This window comes from Rhodnius prolixus, unplaced genomic scaffold (assembly GCF_049639745.1).
Source record: "Rhodnius prolixus isolate KJV_2025 unplaced genomic scaffold, Rpr scaffold_1, whole genome shotgun sequence".
NCBI lineage: Eukaryota > Metazoa > Arthropoda > Insecta > Hemiptera > Reduviidae > Rhodnius > Rhodnius prolixus.
The window spans coordinates 65,740,034-65,760,225 of NW_027411581.1; the positions used below are offsets into that span (position 1 = coordinate 65,740,034).

General features: G+C 32.8%; 2 protein-coding genes and 1 long non-coding RNA gene across 5 annotated transcripts in view; 1 reads left to right on the forward strand and 2 right to left on the reverse strand.

Annotated features, from left to right (window-relative positions):
- FASN1 (Fatty acid synthase 1) overlaps positions 1 to 4,826 on the reverse strand; it is a 44,943-nt gene extending 40,117 nt beyond the window's left edge. Inside the window, exon 1 of the mRNA XM_074112570.1 lies at positions 4,644 to 4,826. The gene's annotated coding sequence lies outside the window, so the exon portion shown is untranslated. The remainder of the gene's footprint in view (positions 1 to 4,643) is intronic.
- Positions 4,827 to 12,082: 7,256 nt separating this feature from the next.
- The window catches only part of LOC141446170 (uncharacterized), a 45,034-nt gene continuing 36,924 nt past the window's right edge, over positions 12,083 to 20,192 (forward strand). Inside the window, exon 1 of the long non-coding RNA XR_012453560.1 lies at positions 12,083 to 12,414. This is a non-coding gene — a long non-coding RNA (uncharacterized lncRNA). The remainder of the gene's footprint in view (positions 12,415 to 20,192) is intronic.
- LOC141446160 (fatty acid synthase-like) overlaps positions 12,652 to 20,192 on the reverse strand; it is a 49,124-nt gene continuing 41,583 nt past the window's right edge. For all 3 annotated transcript variants that reach the window (XM_074112622.1, XM_074112620.1, XM_074112621.1), the window contains 7 exons: positions 19,292 to 19,537; positions 16,994 to 17,234; positions 16,600 to 16,856; positions 16,300 to 16,512; positions 14,518 to 14,775; positions 14,201 to 14,440; positions 12,652 to 12,933 (listed from right to left, as the gene is read on the reverse strand). In XM_074112622.1, the coding sequence (XP_073968723.1) occupies positions 12,823 to 12,933; positions 14,201 to 14,440; positions 14,518 to 14,775; positions 16,300 to 16,512; positions 16,600 to 16,856; positions 16,994 to 17,234; positions 19,292 to 19,537 (1,566 nt within the window). In that variant the 3' untranslated portion in view covers positions 12,652 to 12,822. The remainder of the gene's footprint in view (positions 12,934 to 14,200; positions 14,441 to 14,517; positions 14,776 to 16,299; positions 16,513 to 16,599; positions 16,857 to 16,993; positions 17,235 to 19,291; positions 19,538 to 20,192) is intronic.

Here is a 20,192-nt window from a genome sequence, read left to right on the forward strand (position 1 = left end):
CCAAATTTAAAAAAATGTAGCATTTGAAAGAATAACGAATTGAATTAAAAAAAAAAAAAGAAATACGTTGAATTTTAAAACCGCAAAAAACTCATGTGAATGTAGACTAAACATAATTACAATATCAAACAAATAAAAATTGCCTGTCCAATGACGTCACTATAGTTATTGCTAACCTGTATTGCAACTTTTAAACATTATTTTTTTTTATAACCTCACTTTTTTTATATTTTGTTTGTTTACAATTAAGTCGCGTCATAGAATCTGTAGTCCTTGACGTTGAGAACTTTTCAATTGTACTTTGTTTATATTTTTGACAAATAAAATAGTTCTGAATAATTTTTAAAAAGTAATAGATCATATTTTAAAACAACTACTTTATTGTTAGTTTTGCATACATATACTGACGTAAACATTGGAACCGGAAACAGATGTTAACAATTAGAATGCAGTGGATTATTCACGTTCCATTGTGTTGATTTCAATGTTTGTTTTTTTTAATTGCAACTTTGGTGTAAAAACTCCTTTATTTTGGTATTGCATTACTAATAATCATTCATGCTGCTTGATATTTTATAAATTACCACATAAAATGTAGAGCTTTTAGAGTTTATGAGATAGCAGGCGTTAATTTTGATGAACTGTTTGAACGATACAAATGAAGAAATTACTTTTGAGTAGTCGTTGGGCTTCTAGCAAAAGGGCGAGGATGTACACTCGGTCCGATAGCCGAAAAACCTGGCAGTTGTACCAAGAGTACTTGCAGCGCTTACTGCTTTTTAGCCGAAGAGAAGTTATTGATGCCCACCTAGCGTCATACAATTTCATTCCGATAGCCTTAGCGGGCCAAGGCAAATAATCACTTCCTAGCGGATTCGCCGGTATTGACTCGGACTAAACCCAGTAGTGCTCACGCTCTCTTGTCAGGCACGATAGGTTTAGAAAAAAACTTGGTTATGTTCAGAAGGAGAAGAATGTGCTCTAAAACCCTGGACAGAGGCCTTTGGCTGGCCATACTTGGACACCGAAGGAGGTAATCTACATAAAACGACTGGGAGAAACCATTAGTACCATAAGAAGTCTTTATTTCATGAGCTCTGCTAAGTCTGTTGCTCTATGCAGACTCTTGAGTTTTTTTTTTTTTTCGCAGACACAAGAAGACGGATTAAAAGATTTACTCTTTATTAATTAGGAGTTAAAGGCATGCATTTCCACTGAAAACTGGCTTTAGCCCAGTCCCTCGTTTGCTCAGGAAGTGCCTCAGAATGGTTCCGGAAATATGTTTCAAATAAGTCTTGAAACTGCAATAAGTAATAAGTTACCTTTCAGGCATCCCTGCCTGTAAGGCCCTTTCCCAGATATTCCAAAATTACCCCCAAATTACATGGTCACGGGGTATTCTCAGAAGAATGTAACACCCCTTTTCTTAACCCTAATAACTTTCCAGGATCTCTAGCGAAATCTCAGGGATCGTGGAGGGGGAAAAATCTATAATTTTTGATTTTATGAAAATTTCCTTATGAAAAACACATTTTGAGGCAATTCTGTATGGATTTTTTGGAGTCCGTTATTGTAGCCTCCTCTGATGGTGCCTAAGCAAAATAACTTATTTGAACATTCTGTAATTTTTCATTTTATAAAAATCACTTTTTTCCCCTCAAAATGGAACATTTCTAATGAAAACGCAAAAATATAAAATCTGCACGAATAATATACACACATTCTCATAGTACAGTAAGTAAAAAATAATAACTCAACTTTGTTTACATGAATGCCACTTGCAACTTGGGGGGGGGGGGGGGGGAAATCCCAATTTCCCCATAAGATTAAAGCTGAATTTATAAGCCTACATTTAATTATAATTTTAGATTTATTTGTTTTTCTTTTAATTTTGAAAATTCATTGGAAAATTTTGTTTTTAGACCTAACATAAGTTGTGTTGATAGTAGTGGTTAGTTTAATGTTTAACCTAATGTATGACTGCATGTTTTACAGCAGCGCCATCTGTCAGTCCAGTTCCCTAAGTTTGAGTTCGGAAACTTGAACAACCTGCATGTCTAGATGATGGACTTTGATCGAAACTATCGTGTGCGTTGTTTTAATGTTATCCAATCAGGATATAAAGTTTGGAATTATATTGTTATTGTTGTTGTTGTTATTGGTTACGGAAGTATTTTCAACACAAACAATGCGAGCACGACTCTCGCTATTAAACCATTAAACACTTTATTCGTTCCTAGCCAATTAAGAAATGTTCTTAAATTTTTTTTTTTTTTCTGTCTTTTATTTGAAATTTACACCTGCACTCGTGCAGTACAATAAGTAAATATGCTGTGCGTACAATAAAAATGGCGTGGCAATCATGAATGATGATCATCCATTTCTATTTCACTATTACCTATCTTCTAACTTATATTCAAGAATTTCCCGAACATAATTAATTCTCACTAATATTGTGCTGGTGGTAAAAGAATACAATTCACCGAAATGACTCATTAGAGATCCTAAAAGGGGAAAAAAGAGATTTAAATAAAAATTAGAGCTTTTTACAACCATAGTAATTTTAATAAAATTACAAAAATTAGCTAGCGTGTTTTTTTTTTTTTTATAAAAATCCCATTTTTTTTAAAAATCTCGAAATTTCAGGAACATAATATTGGTTGGATAGGTAAGAGTTTACATTATACAGAAAAGGCACATTAGAGTGAAGCTTAATCACATATTCTCCCCTCCCCCTAGAGAACTGCCTCAAAATGATTGATTTTTCCTAAGAAAGAAAATTTTCACAACTAAAAAAATGATAGATTTTCCTCCTTCTACAGCATTTTACTAAAGATTCTGGACAATTACCGCGAATGGACGTGAGCATATCCACCTTAGAACTCTCAAAATTATTTAATTTAGGGCTAATTTGGAAATAGCTGGGGTAGGTTTTGCAGGAAGAAGTGCATGGTTCAACCAAGGAGATTAGTTTTTCGTCGATTTCCAGGATTCCTCTGGAGACCCTTGGAAGGGTTCCTGGAGAGTTGGTATGGTTTATATCCTTCTTAGAGCACTCATGATCATTTAATTTTTTGGGAAGCCAACCTTTACAACAACTGGGGGCAAGTATTGGGAGTAAGGCTGGGCTTGAGAGAGTCCACGCTTTCCGGTGAGCCTCAATTAAAGTTTTATAATATTAGCTGAAGGGGCTTTATCGAAAGAAGTCCTAGGAAAAGCTGTTACTGGAACGTCGCAGATTCTGTAGATGGGTAGTAGATGAAGAAAACCTCTTCCAAACTGACTGTGATGCCATTATCTAAAGAAGATTTAGACACCTGGGAAGTTACCCAATATTTCAGAGAAGGTTACTCTCTCCCAAGATCTCCGGGCTGAAGTGGCTTAGTACATCTTCGAGTAAGGAAACATAATAAATCTTGTTTTTTGAGTGCAAAGAGTTGAACACTTAGTCTCCACTTTAAGGAAGAAAGAGAACAAAAGGAAGTCGAGGGCAGGAAATCCGGCAGCTAAAGATAATTCTGGAGCCAGCTCCCCCTCATCCTCTAGCATTAGTTTCCCAAGACGAAGCAAACACCTAGAATATTTCTATATTTAAATTAAACTTAAGAATGTAACTTTCGATTTCCGTACTTTATCAGTCATTCTTTATTTACCTTTTTATTAGTGACAGATGGAATTCATAATTATAGATTTAAGTATAAGAGAAAAGGTCAAACAACATAAGGCATTGTAATAATCACATTTTATTTATTTTTTAGTTAGTGTTAAACATTCGACCTGTTTTAAGTGTTTACGAATGAATTATAATTTAGATAAAGGTAAACAATTGCCCACTTCTTAAAAATAAACCTGTTATGATTCAACCAAAATCGATTGTTAACACTCACTCGACGTCCTTTTATCGTAGTTTACGTAATTACCTTTTTTTAAACTTAGTACTAAAGAGGCTGCAATATTTTTGAAAGAAGCTCCCCTACCCACTCGCTTAAATAGAATGTTTCCGTGGAAAAATGTTCTACATGAACATTTTTTACTACTACTAGAGCGTGATAATTATACTAAGTTTAAATAAAATCATGGAAATCGTTTGAGTAAAGTTGCAATTCCAGTCGACTGATTTTATTTTTTTAAAAAAACAATGGTGGTAGCCCTGAAACCGGGGATTAAAACTAACCGGTAAAACAGCTGTATAAGGGTTGATCGTCAAAAAAACTGCAAGAAAAAGTTGAAAACTTTGAAAACACACTGATAATTGCTTTTCTATTTTTCTAAAATAAGATAAAATTCCCAAATTTTCTTTATAATTATCAAATCTTTGATCAGATGAATCCCACAGACTGCCAAAACAGATTTTAAAACTCTAACGTATACACACAAAGCGAGACTAAATTTATTAAAACCCACTTATTGCACTTATGACTCCCATAAAAAGGACGTTTTTCAGTGAAAAATTCGATATATGATCAATTCGATTCGATTGCAATACTCTCCATTGAAAGAAGAGGTTAAATAGATCACATTAACTGTCCTTAAATAAGTATAAATTCTTACTCTGTGATACAAAATGAAAATTTTGTTTTAAATGGAACTCTTTTAAACTTGTTTTCATAAATATAAAAATATTTTTAAGAGAAATTGCTTACCTCAGATTAGTCCTTTACTTGTAAAATGCTCAAATCAGTTCAAATAAATATTTGCAAAATTCGAAAATTAAATACAAAACAAGCGTTAATTAATTATGTTTTTTTGTTTTATTTTTATGTCACCGAACTTACCACGTCAACTATAGGGTATGTCTGTCAGTAAGCCGGGTCGGACGGTTATAAGAAGCGGTGAAGAACGGGGATGCCCTGATGAGGAGACACGGCGACGACCAATTGGATAAAGGTGCAGTTGGTGCGCAGTCGGCCTTGCGCATCTCGTGATCGTGGTCTGGCCCTCTCGCTGGCCAACACATAAAGCCCCGGCCCGAGAGGCAGTTGAGTGTGAATTGTGAAAAATTGCAAAAGTTTATAATACTTGTAAAAAAATTTGTTAAAAAACAAACAAATAATTCTAACCTCTTTAGTCATTTTACAAACATTTCCTGTAATACGCATTACTCATTTATATTTAGTTCGTATGTTTTTAAATCAATAATTCTAAGTGAAGAGTTAAATGTACACACATATAAAATGTGATGTCCCAATTTTAAATTTATAAAAGGAACACTTCTTCTAATTTAATAATAAAAATATTCAAAATTCATAGAATCTCTAATAAACAAAAATCTTTTTAAAATATAAAAAGATAACCTCAAAATTTGTTGTTTTTTTCCAAAAATTTTCTAATTAACCATTCGTTTAATCGCTGCCATTGCAATGCTTTTTAACATTAATAATTCAATTAAAAACTTGAGCATACAAACCTGGTTTTCATTTTAAATAGAATTTTCATAAAATAAAGATCCTTATCGTACGTATTTTAGAACGGTGCTCAACATTAGAATTTTTGCTACACTAAAGTGACTGAAGTTGTTTGTTAGGATAAAACGTAAAAATCTTCGAGTACAAAATGAGCTACAAAAAAAGGAAGATGCAAAGTAATCTCAATTAAAGGTTATTATTTCGTCAGCAATTACAGATTAATTTCCGGACAGTAAGAATATAAGAACAGATAATCATAATTTTACTGGATGACGAAATTGTTTTACAGATTATCATTCTCAAATTTTTGTGTGAAACTGATTTAATTTTATAAACAACAACAAATTATTGATGAATCTGTTTCTCCATCTGAGTTAAGAAACTTTCTTTTAATTCTTGACTAAAAGATTGAAGAAAAGGAAATAGGTTCAGTAATACCATCAGGCACACTGTCCGGAGGCCGGAAGTACACTGATGAAAAAGAAAAACTCCGGGCGCCAATGACCTCAGATGTTGACGCGTCTCTAAATTAAAAGAATAAAATTATACCATCCATTACTGTTTCTTAAAGTATGGGTTTTCAACTTGTACCCCTAGAGGGGAATCATCTAGAATGCTCAATTCTTTCTTAAAGATGTAATCAGGTGAAAGATGAAGACGCTAATGTACCGTTTAAACAAAACAAAACAAGGACTGCCATAAAAAAGAGTATTATGAGTCCCATTTTTTTGATTGTAGATGACGTAATATAAGAAATCCAAGGCAAACTGGAGTCCACCACTATTCGGTGACTAATAATGGACAAAAACACTTTGGAGGCATGTTCAACAGTGTTAGTTTCAAAACTATTGCATCAATTAGAACCAATCAGAACGAAAAGTCAATGAACCTAGGAAGAACAGAGATTCAGAGTTGTCCATTTCCACTGAGTAAGTAATATTAAGATCTGTAGATCTTTTTTTGACACATATTGCCATCCCAGGTTATATAGTTCAACGTAACCTTGGAGTCTGCCTTGGTATCAAACTGCACTAGGCGAAACATGCAAGAGCATTTTTTGCCTAAAAAAAGAGAAAGAAGTTTCATAAATAGGCTTGCAAGAACTAGGCAAGGTGCCTTTGAGGAATTCTCAAAGGTCAGAGAACATCTCCTGACATCAGACCTGCAATAGAGAGAATGCCAGGAACTAACTGATAACAACAGCCTCTGAGCTACACTTTAAAAAACTTTAATTAGAACCGAAACCAATTACTAAAAATGCTCAATTAAACGGGCTCCTCGTACAACCCTGATGGCAGCAATATTTTATTCAAAATAGCAGGATTATATCGGTCAGCTGATCGTTTAATACACATCCGCAACCACTGCACACCAAATTCTTCATTGCATTTTGTCTGAAACATCAAAAACGTTTTGAGTACTCCTATAAGTTTCCCTAAGAAAGTACTAGGATCAGCGACGGCAGGCAGGATCAGACTGTGACAATAAGAGCTTACGATCAAATGCCCTTGAAGATATTCTGAAGAAGATTCCACTAAATTGAAGAATCTGGAAGGATGCTAGATTAGATATGCAGCGCTCTAATACCAGGTAACTCCCCGCCAAGAAGAAGGAAGAAGTCGTCAGTTGGAGGGAAACCTCTTCCTGAGCTAATATATATATCTTCTTCTCAGATGTTCTGAGAATGACTGCATCAGCTGATGGGTAACAGTGAAGTTTTTAGGAGTCAGCAGTCAGAGATCACCTACGAACACTTTTCCTCCATTGCCTACTAAGATATTTTGAAGAATGCATTCCCAATCTGGAATAATACTATTTCAAATCTAGATTCTCTTCCAGAGGATGCCTAGAGGAAGCCGGAAGGGGATTAACGACACCCTAAAACAAACCCCAGATAAATTATAATCTCCAACAACTGTTATGTAGTTCGTCAGGTAGTCAAGGAAACCATGAAATTCATGCCGAAGTTTTCTGTTTTCCATACCAAGGAAATGAAAACTTTTTTTTCCCCTGTTTAATAAATTACCCATTTCAAAAATTCAAAGCACATTTTAGCTAAAAACTGACCGAACAAAGTGCAGTGGTACTCTCTAGTTGCGGAAGGAACTCTGGTTAATTGAATGAAAACCAATGACAAAGGCATTGTAAAAAAATAAATAAAATAAAAAAAGGAAATAGTTTTAGTTTATTTATTTTACCTGTAGTTAGTTACTATATTTTGTAGAATTTAAAAAAAAAAATCTGGAAATACTTTTTATGGATGTTTAGTGCGCAAAAATATCAAGGTTATTAGATGTACAAAAAAAATATATATTATGTTTGTCAAATTACAAAGGTGAAATAAAAAAAGTGTACATAAAAACTTTTTTATTTAAAAAAAACTGTTAATATTATTCACTGTTTATGTAATAAAGGTTTGAACGAGAATTATATTTTAATAAATACTTTTTTTGCTGGAATATTTAGCTGCAGAAGTACTTCTTAACTGAGTGTTTAATTTATGAAATATTTTCTCTCAGAAATGTCACTGTTTTAAAGTTAGTAATTGAGAATTTAAATATTGTAAAGCGAAATTTTGTTATACTTCGTAGGATTAAAAGATAAAACTATTTACTCATTTCACACAACGCTTAGTATATTTTTTTAATATAACCTTTCTAGTCGTGTTATAAATGGGCCATAAATTTTTTTAATACTTTAAAAAAAAATCGATTTAAATTTATTTTCATTTACCAAACTTTCAATTTCATTAATTTTGAGACAAATAGTTCAGTATTTTTTTGGTTATATTTTGTAATGAATAACATTCTCCTGAGTTATTAGTGCTTAAATGCTATTTAAAGGATACTTGAAACTCATTGAATTTGTTATTTCAGATTTTTCCATGTTTCTATTTTAAAAATCTACAAATTTTCTTTTAAAAATCGGATCGACTTTTCTTAAATAACTTTCCTTTATTTTTTTAACTTAAGTTGCGACAACACCTGAGGTTGGCGCCACTGGGTAGCCGAGCGGGTAGAAAACGAGTCTCGATAATATACACGCTATTTTATATCATTGTTAATGATAAGAATTTTTAGTAAAATATGTTTGCTGTCTGCCACCATCCAGAATACCTGTTCTGTAGTTGGATGTAAATTAGGCAAATTAGTGTTGCCTCGTTAAACAGACAACACTGTCCATTACCAGACCTGTAACTAGCTGCCCCCTCGGAAGGAGAAAATCTAAGGGCCAGTGCAGCAGAAGCCAAACCCGTGACCTCCGCGTTTGTAATCCAGTACAGGGTAATCACACAGCTAATCTCTTCTTAGCTTATTTTTATTAATTGTAATGGAATCAGTGTTCAGATAAATATTAATATTAAAATGTATTTGCAATGAATTGGTGCCGTCCAGACCATTTTATTTACCTTTACCCGCTAACATTGACCCTATCTCCTCTAGATTAATATCGCCTGATCCATGCTCCATTGTGTATCAATTTGCCAATTGACATCATAGTTCACTTACAGTACTATGTTGTTTTTCTTTTTCTTTTTTAAATTGATATAGAACCGAAACTGAAATTTGAATAGAAATGGCGGAATGACAGATTAGATTAAATTTGGGTGGCCTCAGGGCCTACGCCACTGCGACCCCTTGGGGTCTATTGTGGCTCCCCTAACTTTAAAGCTCACCCTCCAGACCTGTCCTTTTAATTAGACTCTTAATGCTGGAGAGCGACTCTTGGGTAAAGCTCACAGGCCTTGGTTTTTCCTCCCCGAGAAGTAACATCCTTAGCCAAACAAGCCCCTCACAATGGCACAACACGTGCAGTGCTGTTTCCTCCTCTTCCTGACAGAACCTACAAAGGCTATCATCTGCCAGGCCCATGCGATGCATGTGTTTTCTGAGTCTGCAGTGGCCAGTTAATAGACCTACAATCATCCTGATAGCCCCACGTCCTTGGCGGATTAATTCTGCAGTCAGCCTCGGCGAATAGCCTTTAATAAACTCCTTCGCCTGTCTCTGTCCAGTGGTGGCAGACCACCACTCCTGAGACCTACTCTGCACCCATAAGTTAATGGTCGCAGTCTTAATACACTTCGGAACCCCAAAACAGGGCTCCGGGCCAACGAAGTATCTCGCAGAGCCTTCCCGGGCCAATAAATCTGCCGCTTCGTTACCCTTATGTCCTGAATGACCAGGTACCCAGACCAGAAAGACCTTATTTTGGTCACTAATTTCCTTCAGGGCACCCAGACAGTCCCAAACCAGTTTTATATTATGGCGGAATGACAGAAAGTTACTATAACGAATATCATTGGAATTCTGACCTTGATTAGGTTAAAAAAAAAATTAAATAAAATCATGTTATTCTGCTGTGATAATAAAACGAAATTGCATGCGAAGATAAAAACCATACATACAAAAAACATAATATTTCTTACAGATATATTTTTCCTTTTTTGATAACACTTGTTCACCTTATGAGATTACACTTATCAAATAAGGTTTAATGAAATACTTATAAAAGTAATGCTATGGGGTCAACATTTAAAAAAACTATTTCTTTTAAACTTTATATTTTGAGCTAGTTTAACCACGATATCGGACTGCAACTTAGCGATCAACATACCACATCTAACTGAATGAACTGTACATTTTCTTTTATATATTTTATCGAATGAAATATCGATTTCATTTTAACATTTTTTACATAATTTTTTTATCGAGTTTTTCAAGAAATATTTCTACAAGTTTTACTCGAAACGTTTTCCAGGACAATTTGATTAAGCTATGCTATTTAAAATTTATTTGAAATAATATTTTGCTTTTAAACTATGTTTTCATTGTATTGTTTTTGTAATTGTTTATTTTCACACGAGAAATTACGTTATAATTATCAAATTAAAACACGAACAACCACGAACATCCATCAGTGTTCTTGATGTAAGCAGATGTATAATTCGAAATCCAAATTTTCCCAGCTAATAAAATGAATGTAAATACAACAAAACAAAATAATTTTTAGTAATAACACAACCATATAAAAACAAGATGGCAATTAAGGAATATTACTAAAAGTAATTGAAATACGAAGAAACATAACACAAATTCAAAAAACTAGAAACGAATTTCACGTTGTGAATTTTATTTTATTTATTTATTTTATTAAATTATCGTATTCTTCAGTATTTACCAATTTATCTATCGATCTTATTCTGTGAAAAATATTATTAAGGTTAATTTGTTCTGATTTTTTATTTTATTTTTTCTTCATCGACAACTTCTCTCAGGCACACAAGTTTTCTCTTAGTTCATCAACTCAATTGACGAAAGGAGTATGGTAACCTTGATTTTACCACCCCAATTGAATATTCCAGCGCACCCCTTGAATTTTTTTTAACCAAATAATTTTAAATATTTATTCAAGTGTATTGTTCAATGCTTAGTTTATTAATAGATTATTGATATGTGCATTTTTTATGGATTACTTAGCATTATACATATAATATCTCAATCATATTGCAGTTTCGATTAATTTAAAAAAAAAAGTGCTTTAAAAAATATTCCTTTATCTCAATCTTCTAGATTCCTAAAAATTATTGTAGCAATACAGAACTCTAATAAATAATCCTCAAAATAATCTGTCCTAAAGACAGAATCTTGGTAAACTCTCGCTATTTACATTTACTACTATTTACAAGTTCATGAAATTAAGCACAATTAACCTAAAAATTACAAACACGAATAATTACATTCTGTACACTCACACTGAAGAAAAGAGTACTTAATTTTTCTCTACTTTCTGTTTGAAATCCATTTCTTCTGATATTAATAATTGTGAATATCTGATATTTTTCGCATGTTATGTAACTTGATTTGAAACACATCCAGAATTTTGTTATGGTGGGAATAATCAATGCAATTAATTTTCATTTGAATCCGGTATTATTTATTGCAAACCTGCATTTTGAAAGGAATTCTCCAGGTAACTGACGATGTTTTATTATTTATTTATTTCCAAAGTTTCCTGCCCTTCGTCACAATACGGTTGGTATGCCTTCGTCTTCATCTTCTTATGAAGCATTGTTTTACATTGCTTTTTTAATTCCAAATTACATCTTATCTTTACTTTTGTCTTTAAATAATGAAGCCAACAAAGAATTAGCGAAATTCCCAAGTTGATGAAAACTTTGTACTTAGAACGACAGAAAGAAGAGGTAATGAGTTTTTTCGTAATATTCGTGTGTGTTAATTCAAGTGACAAAATTAAATGAATAGCATACTGTACTAAAGTAAATATAGTTAATCTTTAAAACCAATTATTTAAATATTTGCTACGTCTAGCTGGATTAGACGTACTAATCTTAAATCATTCTTTAACCGAGTGTTTCTACATCCATATTGATTCAGCAAACACATGGTCTAATTTTTTTTTACAATATTAAATAATATTAAAACAAATATTAAAAATTATTTATTACTTTAATAATTTTATTAAAATTATTATTTACAAATATTAAAACAAAAACAAGGCTAGAATCAGTAAAATTCCCTAACAAATATTAATACAACTATCACGTGATGAATTCTATGCCTTCCCAAATGGAATAATACTGGATTATTTAAAAAGAAATAGAACAAAAACCATCCAAATACTATTAGTTTATAAAAAGATGTGACCTTGATGTAACGGGTGCAAATTTAGTTGTAGATAGATTAATTTGCTTTAATTTCTCACGAGAAATTAAAGGCTCTTAAATCTTTAGTTAATTATTTTAAAAACAGCTGCCTGGCTTGCAATTATCAAATGAAAATATTACTGTGGTGAATATAGTGTTTTTTTTTTCCCGAGATATATTTCGCAAAATCCAATTATTATGGAAATTAAAAATCAATTATTCAAGGTTTGTGGCATAAATAGGGTAATTTCCAGAAAATGCAGACATTCCACGGAGATATAGGCTTAATTGGTGAAACCAGTAAAGGCCCTGCCACTGGCAACACTGTTGGGCAGTATACCTGTGAGTTATCATTGCAAAAACACCTTTTTGTTTTATTTTTCTACTAACAGATTTCACAGATTAGAAGCTAGTACTGGAATCTTAAGCCCTATAACTCGGTCAGTTTGTGCCTAAATAACATCGTAAAAATTCATAAATAGCACAAATTACCTGTTACGAGTTATTTAATCGTAAGCATCTCTTAAACCGAGGCCTCTAAAAGGAAATGAGTTAACTATTAAAAATCAAACTAAAGAATTTTTTTTTTTTCAAAAAATAATACACTTTATTTTTTTTACAATGTAATTCTACAAAATAATATTAATTTGATGAATACTTGTCAGCTAATTTGTTGGACTACATTAGCTAACTGCCACACTACATCAACAGCTGTACAGTACTACTTTAGTCAATTGACTTGTATTATTGTTATCTTATTAGTGTCTTTATAATATCTGCAACTTTCTTACAACTAGTTCCTGTAAGAATCTCACTGTGTGACACATTCATGTTGTGTATGTTTACCACTTGATCAGAGAACTGTAAGAAAACAAAAAAAAAGGTACTTAAATTTTCAAGTATTTTTCAAATTTTGGAAAAACAAAATCTGTCAGGGTTGATTTGTTCAAGGAATTTTGGAGACCCAGAATAACACGTAACACTTAACCTGTTCTCTCAGAAGTTGGTCAATTTCAACTCTTTTTGTTCTTTAATAGAATCAATTTAGTTAATTGGATTCACTCAGACCATTTTTTTTGGAGGGGTACAGAAAAGCTCAAAACGTATATTTCCAGGGAACTCGAAATAGAAAATTTTGTGGTGATTGCAATAAAACAATACAAAAAATTACCTTACCTAGTAAAGCAGCGATCCCAACCTGTGGTGCGCGAAAAATAATCAATAATGGTGGAGATAAAATTAAAAACAAAATTAAATCATAAAAATATCATAGAAACGTTTTTTTTTTTCCTATAATTCATAAAAATTATTTTAATTAATAATATTATACAGTAAAGTTGTTAACACGTACAGTAAATAAGGTTAGTCTGTCTCAAGATATACGAGAAAATATAATAGAATATTTAGCAGGATTAAAATTATCTTTCACGAAGTATTTTCCCAAAACCCGAAAACACAAATGATAATTGGATTTTAAACCCCCATTCTATAAAGAAAATTTAGGAAAAGCTACATCATTATCGGATAAAAGATAAAGAAAATTTAATAGAATTATCATGTGACAGAACTTAAATGATAACTATGTAAAAATCTGCTTAAAGAGAGACTGGATTGTAATGAGTAAGCTCTATCCAAGCAACATTAAATTTAATTGGTACTTACAGTTAGTTGAATGCTTAAAAGAAATTAATTTAGAAGATTTGGGCGCACAAATATAATAATCCTAAAGAAGAACTTTGTAAATTAATTAATAATTTTGAAGAGAAAAATATGTACACAATTTTGAATTATTTAAAAAAAAGTTTTAAAACTAAGATCTTATAGTTTACAAAGTTTAATAAAGTGATCATGAACTTGAACTCCTTTGTAACAGATACATTGGTATCTCTATACAAAAAAAGATAATAATAATAGTAAAATACAATCATTTTTACGAAGTGGTACAATTTAGTACGATGTATCGTACTACCAAGTGGTCTAAGCGAGCCCAAAAAAAAAGGTTGGGAAACGCTGTAGTAAAGGAAAGAGGAAATTGAGTTTATAGTTTACGTGTTTTTTATAACTACTAAATAATAAGTTATGTTGAACTCTTATTATCCAAATCTGATTCTTATTATAAACAACAAACCTTGTTTAAACCGTAATCTTTATTCTGTTGAATAATATCATTATCAGCTTTGATTAGGGTTATTCTTGATTTTAATAAACAAGTTGGATTATACTTTAGCGCAGACTTCAGTCTTTTATAGAAACATTTTATTCTTTCTTCTACATCTTTTCGATTTAAATTAGTCTTTTCACAAACTTTTTTGGAAGCTATCAAATATTGTAATTCTTCATCATTCTCGAATGCTAGCTCTTCCAGAATCTAAAAAATATTAAAAAGAAAACATTAAAACCTGAATTTAAAACTGAATTAAATCTTACAATAAAATGTATAAATACCTCTTTATAAAGTAATGGACCACCTAGAAGGCTACTGAAATAAGCAACTGCTGTGCGAAATCTTTCCGTTTCAGTCTTACAATCACCAGTAAATTCTTTAGAAATTTGTTTTATAAAATCTGGCGAACCATCAATCATAACTAATTCGCAAATTTCTTTTTGTTCTTCTAATTGTTTAACTATTTCTAGTGCCACAGGCGTCCCATAAGAATAACCACAAATGTAGTAAGGACCAGTTTTCTGAAGTTTGGTTAAAAACTGAAATTTTAAAAGAGAGTTTCAGTGCCAAAATTTTTGTATAAATGCCTTTAATAGTGGCTTATCAGTGAGAATTTGTTCCGAACACTACTTGTTGCTGAAGCATGTAAGAAAAGTTTATTAAAAGAATTCAGTTAATACAGAACAATGAGTAAGGTTAGACGACAGAGAGTGAACACTTAATTAGCAGTCCTAATGTTACCTATTTATCTTAGAACAACATGCAATAGTATAAAATGATTTCCATAGCAAGATATCCCATCAATTAATTTTGTCTTCTCCCTTTATTGTTTAAATAGAATAAGGAATTTTATTCGTAAGTTTGGACAAAATCTGTTGCAAACGTTCTCATGTCTTTGGAGAAAAACTAAACACCCACCTACGTCTTCCAGAAACGTCTTAATTTTTTTTCCCCCCCCGGAAAATCTTTCAAATAAAATTTATAGATAGATCTACACATGCAATGAGCATAAGACGTTAAAAGAAAAATTGTTCTGGAGGAAATTCCATAATTGAAAAAAATTGATTCAGCACTTCCAGCTTACGTGGATTTGTCCACAATCTTAATGCCAGATTTTCACGGTATCCACGAGACAAATTATGGAATTTTGAACTTTCCGTGATCTTCCTGAGTGAGTACGCTTACAACCGCACACACATCCGTCCAGAATTCCTGAAGGATTCTTCAAGGCGGAAATTCACGTTCATTTAACTTGAAACAGGTGATATGGGAATTAAAAAGAAATATTACCGTTTCCGATTAGGTTTTCATTAAATAATTAAGCTGGTTATATATATCTAGCATGGGAATGGCTTGGAAATGGCCAAAGTACCATATTTTGGGTGTCGTGGCAGTAAATGAAAGGGCCAACGCCTTGGCAAGGGTTGGATATATGTGCTTTTATAGAGCCTGGAATCTTTTATGGGATTGACGACGGTTCTCTCCAGAAGGAGCAGATTTGCAAGCACCATGCTTTGTGGACCACCAATCTTCCAGGTCGAAGACACGCTGAGATTTGTTTGCCGGATTTGAGCAAAAAAAAAAAAAAAAAGAAGTTTTGCCAACCTATATTAGGTACTTGGTTGATTCTCTCAAGAAGCACTCTCAACCTCAGAGGGCCTACAACGTAAAAAAGCACGTGCAGATTCTGTGGCAAGATTATGGGGAAAACAACAATACATCACACTAATTTTGCTGCGATGCAGAATATTTACAGAAGATTTAGAAGACTGCGACGATGATTGGAAGCGGATAGACACTCTCGAAATCCTCTAAGATTCTGAAATTTCTTTCGCTATCTTACGAGTATTGTTGAGTTTCAGCTAGCACCAGTAAAAGGCGCTGATGAGTATACTATTATATTTTAAAAGATCGCAGAGCGAAACAAAAAATGGCATAACGAGCAATGACATAACGTTTATAGCAAAGATTAAAACAAAAAATAAAAGTTAATATTTTAATTATTAATTGAAATTTACGCAAAATTATTTTAAAAAACATTTTCCATTTTTTTTTAAGCTTACCTTTATATAATAACTAGCCAAGGATTCAATAGAATCAAGTTGGACTTCATTCGTACACTGAAGGCCCCAAACATTACATTCTAAATGAGTGGCCAGCTCTTCAAAAGAAAAAACATCACCTTCAATTGTAGGAATAACAAAAAGTATTTTATTTTCATTACTTTTTTTAATTTGAATAAGTGTTTTTTTAGAAAAATCTGCTGATTTTTTATCCTAAAATAGAAAAAAGGTTTTATGTGTTTTGCAACATTATTTTTGCTTTAAAAAAAATATATTGTAATTTCATTTTTATGCATTTACATTTTTAGAATCTCCATTTAATATAACCTCCTTTTTGGACAATTTTTCAACTTCTTTACCAGCTGATGATGATGACGTAGATTCTCTTTTATCCATTTCAACTAATTTAGCAAATGTTAATGATCTTATTTCTGCTGAACTTAATGTTAGACCATAATTTCTTGACAGAGTCTGTTTGATTTCAGTTCCCATCAAAGAATCCAAACCGAAATCAGATAATGTTTGATCATAATTTATTGATTTTATATCCTTTATACCTGAAAATTATAAAAATGGTAGTTAAATGCAGATAAGCTAGTTCCTAGACTACAAGATAGAGTGCACCACAAACTGCGTAGGCTAACGCGCACGGTCGGCGCGCAGCTTACAATTATTTTGTATTTTAGTCCTTTACCTAATATAATTCCAACCTCTTCCTGTAGACTAGATTTTGTAGTTGCTGCTGTGGTATTAGTCTTTTTAGACACGATCATGCTGCTCACAATAGTGCTATTTTGTTTCATTAAGATGTCCATTACTGATAAACATGAATCAATTGGTTGTGGCAGAGAACCACCCAGCTCGGTGTCGTTATCTATTTGTAAAGTTTCTGCCACAAAACCAACATCTCCTATGGCTCCCCACTGAATCGCCAGCTGATAAAAATAAAGATTAAAAACTGCAATTCTTTTTAATGCTTTAAGAAAAATACAATATTTGATAGAAATAACATCAAATGAATCCTTTTTACTTGAAAAAAAAAATAGTTATTTATTTAACAAGTGTGGAAAGTAGTACTTTTCCTCACACGAGGCAGGGTTTGCACGCATGAGCGAGGGAAGCGAGGCGAGTGCAAGTGCAAATTGCCGAGTGTGAGGAAAATACTTTACACTCGAGTTAAATATTATATTTTTTCTGCAACCATTAGGGTTATTAACTAAAAAAAAAAACTAAACAGGAATCACTAGAATCCATTTTAAATTTCTATAAGGTAACACTATAACCTTTTTAACTGTTATAATTAAAAATATCTAATTATTTATTAAAATATTATTTTTATTTCTATATTCCTTTCAATTTTTATTTTATTTTTTTAATATTAGTTTTTTAATTATTTAGATAAAATAAATTTAAATAAGCTTATTAAAGTTTTACAGAAAATATTTAATAACAAAACTTCTTATATCAAGGAAGCACAATAAAGTTTTTCCTTTCACTAGTGACGAAAGTGACACTAATGGGAATTTTTCCCCACTAGTGAGGTAAAGTTGGGCATTACACAGCTGATTTTAATTGAGTAATGAGAACATTCCTACATGGTTGCAGAAAATAATAATTTACAGGAAATTTTGATCAGAAAAAATTATAATTAACAAAATTAGGTGTAAATTAGATCAGACTGGAAATAAACCCTGCCAACAATATAGCAAGCCAACCAACAATTTTTCTGAATAAAACGTTAACTACAATATATACATCCGTTTGCAAATTTTTAAAAATTTGCAAACAAATAACTTGGTATTTATTACTGAGAACGTTTTTTAATTCTCTTTTTCAACCAAAAAATTTGGTAATTTAAATGAAACTTTTTTGAAATGAAGTGTGGCCATTAAATAACGAGACTGATGCAGCTACCAGAAAAACTATGCATTTGCCAAATCCCTAACGACCGACAGCTGTGCAGCGTAAAGCCTTCTATTTCGATTGTGCAGAGTCTCACATGTTTTGTAGAGAAATCTGTGTCTGACCGGGAACCGTCGTCGTTTGTGTAAGAGGTGTTAGTTTCGTTTTGCCGTGAAAACATGATACTAAACATGTAGTAGAGCAACGAATTGTGAAATTTCACATCGAAACTTGGGTAAAACCGCTACTGTACCTTATCTTTTATTAAAAGATGTTTATGGCGATGAATGTTGTATCACGTGCGCAAGTTTTTTGAGTGGTTCAAGCGTTTCCAAGATAGCCGGAGAAGACGTCGGAGATGATGACCGACCGCCTGGGTAGCCCTTCCCGCGTCCAAAACGGATGAAAATATCGATTATAATTAATCAACATTACTACCACGTGAGGTGCTTCAACTCCGTTGAAAGAGTAAGGAAAAAAAACGCCCCCGATTTGTGAAAGAACAAGTCATGGGGGTTCTCCATCAAGACAACGCTTCCGGCTCACATTGCATGTAGGTCATTAGTTTTAGGCCATCCGCCTTATTCGCCTAACTTGGCCGCCCCATGTGACTTTAGATCTGTTCCCGTAAAGTCAAATCTGCATTAAAAGGAACACGATTTTTCGGCCCGTTGAAGCTGTGAAAGAAAAAGCGGCACGCGTCATGCAGGAGCTCACAGAAAAAGACTTCCAGCACTGTTTCTGAACAATGGTAAATCCGCATGGAGCGTTTTAGGGATAGGGGAGTGGTGTATATTGAAGGTGATAATAACTAAATATGTATAAATTAGAAAATAAAATGTTTTACAGCAATAGTCTCGTTAATTAATAGCCACACCTCGTAAGTTCTGTTCAACGACAAACGCATATAAAGTGAAGAAGTTTTCACATGAATTTCTGATAGTTTCATTTAAATAAAACGTTTTGGTTTTTATAAAAATTAACAAAAACTTTTTTAAAGTTTCTATCTTATCTATAAGATAGAAATTAGAAATTAAAGATGGAAAATGAGAATAAAATTAAATGATGATGAAATGATGAGGACACTTACAGCTGGTAGACCGTCTGTCTTTCTTCTCTCACAGAATCTTTCCATAATGGAATTCGCCATACCATAATTAGTTTGGCCAAAATTTCCACGTCCACAAGATAATGAAGAAAAGACTACGAAATAATCTAAATATGGACACTGTAATCTAGAGGCTGTATCTAATGATCTTGTGGTATTAGCTTTTGAGTTGCAAACCAGTTGGAAATTTTCTATTGTTTGATTCGCAAATATTTTATCTTTTAATACCTGCAGGAAAAAAAGAAAAACAATATTCATTCTAGGTTTCGAAAAGAAGCTCATGAATGTGTGAACAGAAAAAATATAATTCATAAAATGCACAAAATAAATTATTAGAAGATATTAAAAAATTAAATAAATAAATAATAAGTCTTCATCTTGCCAATTTCGAAGTAAGTTTTAAAGCAATTGTTAAAGGCATCAGATGGTTAAAAAGAAATACGACCCAACAGTTACTTTTTTGAGTGGTGGCTCGCCAGAGACAGGCGAAGGAGTTCATCAGAAGCTGTTCGCCGATGCTGACTGCAGAATTAATCCGTCAAGGCCGCATGGGGCTATAAGGATGATTGTAGGCCTATTAACTGGGCCACTGCAGGCTGCAGAAAACACATGCATCGCATGAGCCCCTGGCAGATGGCTAGCCTTGGCAGGTTCTGTGTCAGGAAGAAGAGGAAACTGCACTCTGCACGTGTTGTGTCAGTGTGAGGGGCTTGTCTGGGCTAAGGATGTTAATTCTCGGGGAGAGGAAAAACCAAGGCCCGAGAGCTTTACCCAGGGAGTCACTCTCCAGAATTAAGAGTCCGGTCTGGAGGGCGAGCTCTAAAGACGGGGAGCCACAATAGATCCAAAAAGGGTCGCAGTGGCGTAAGCCTTGATTTAATCT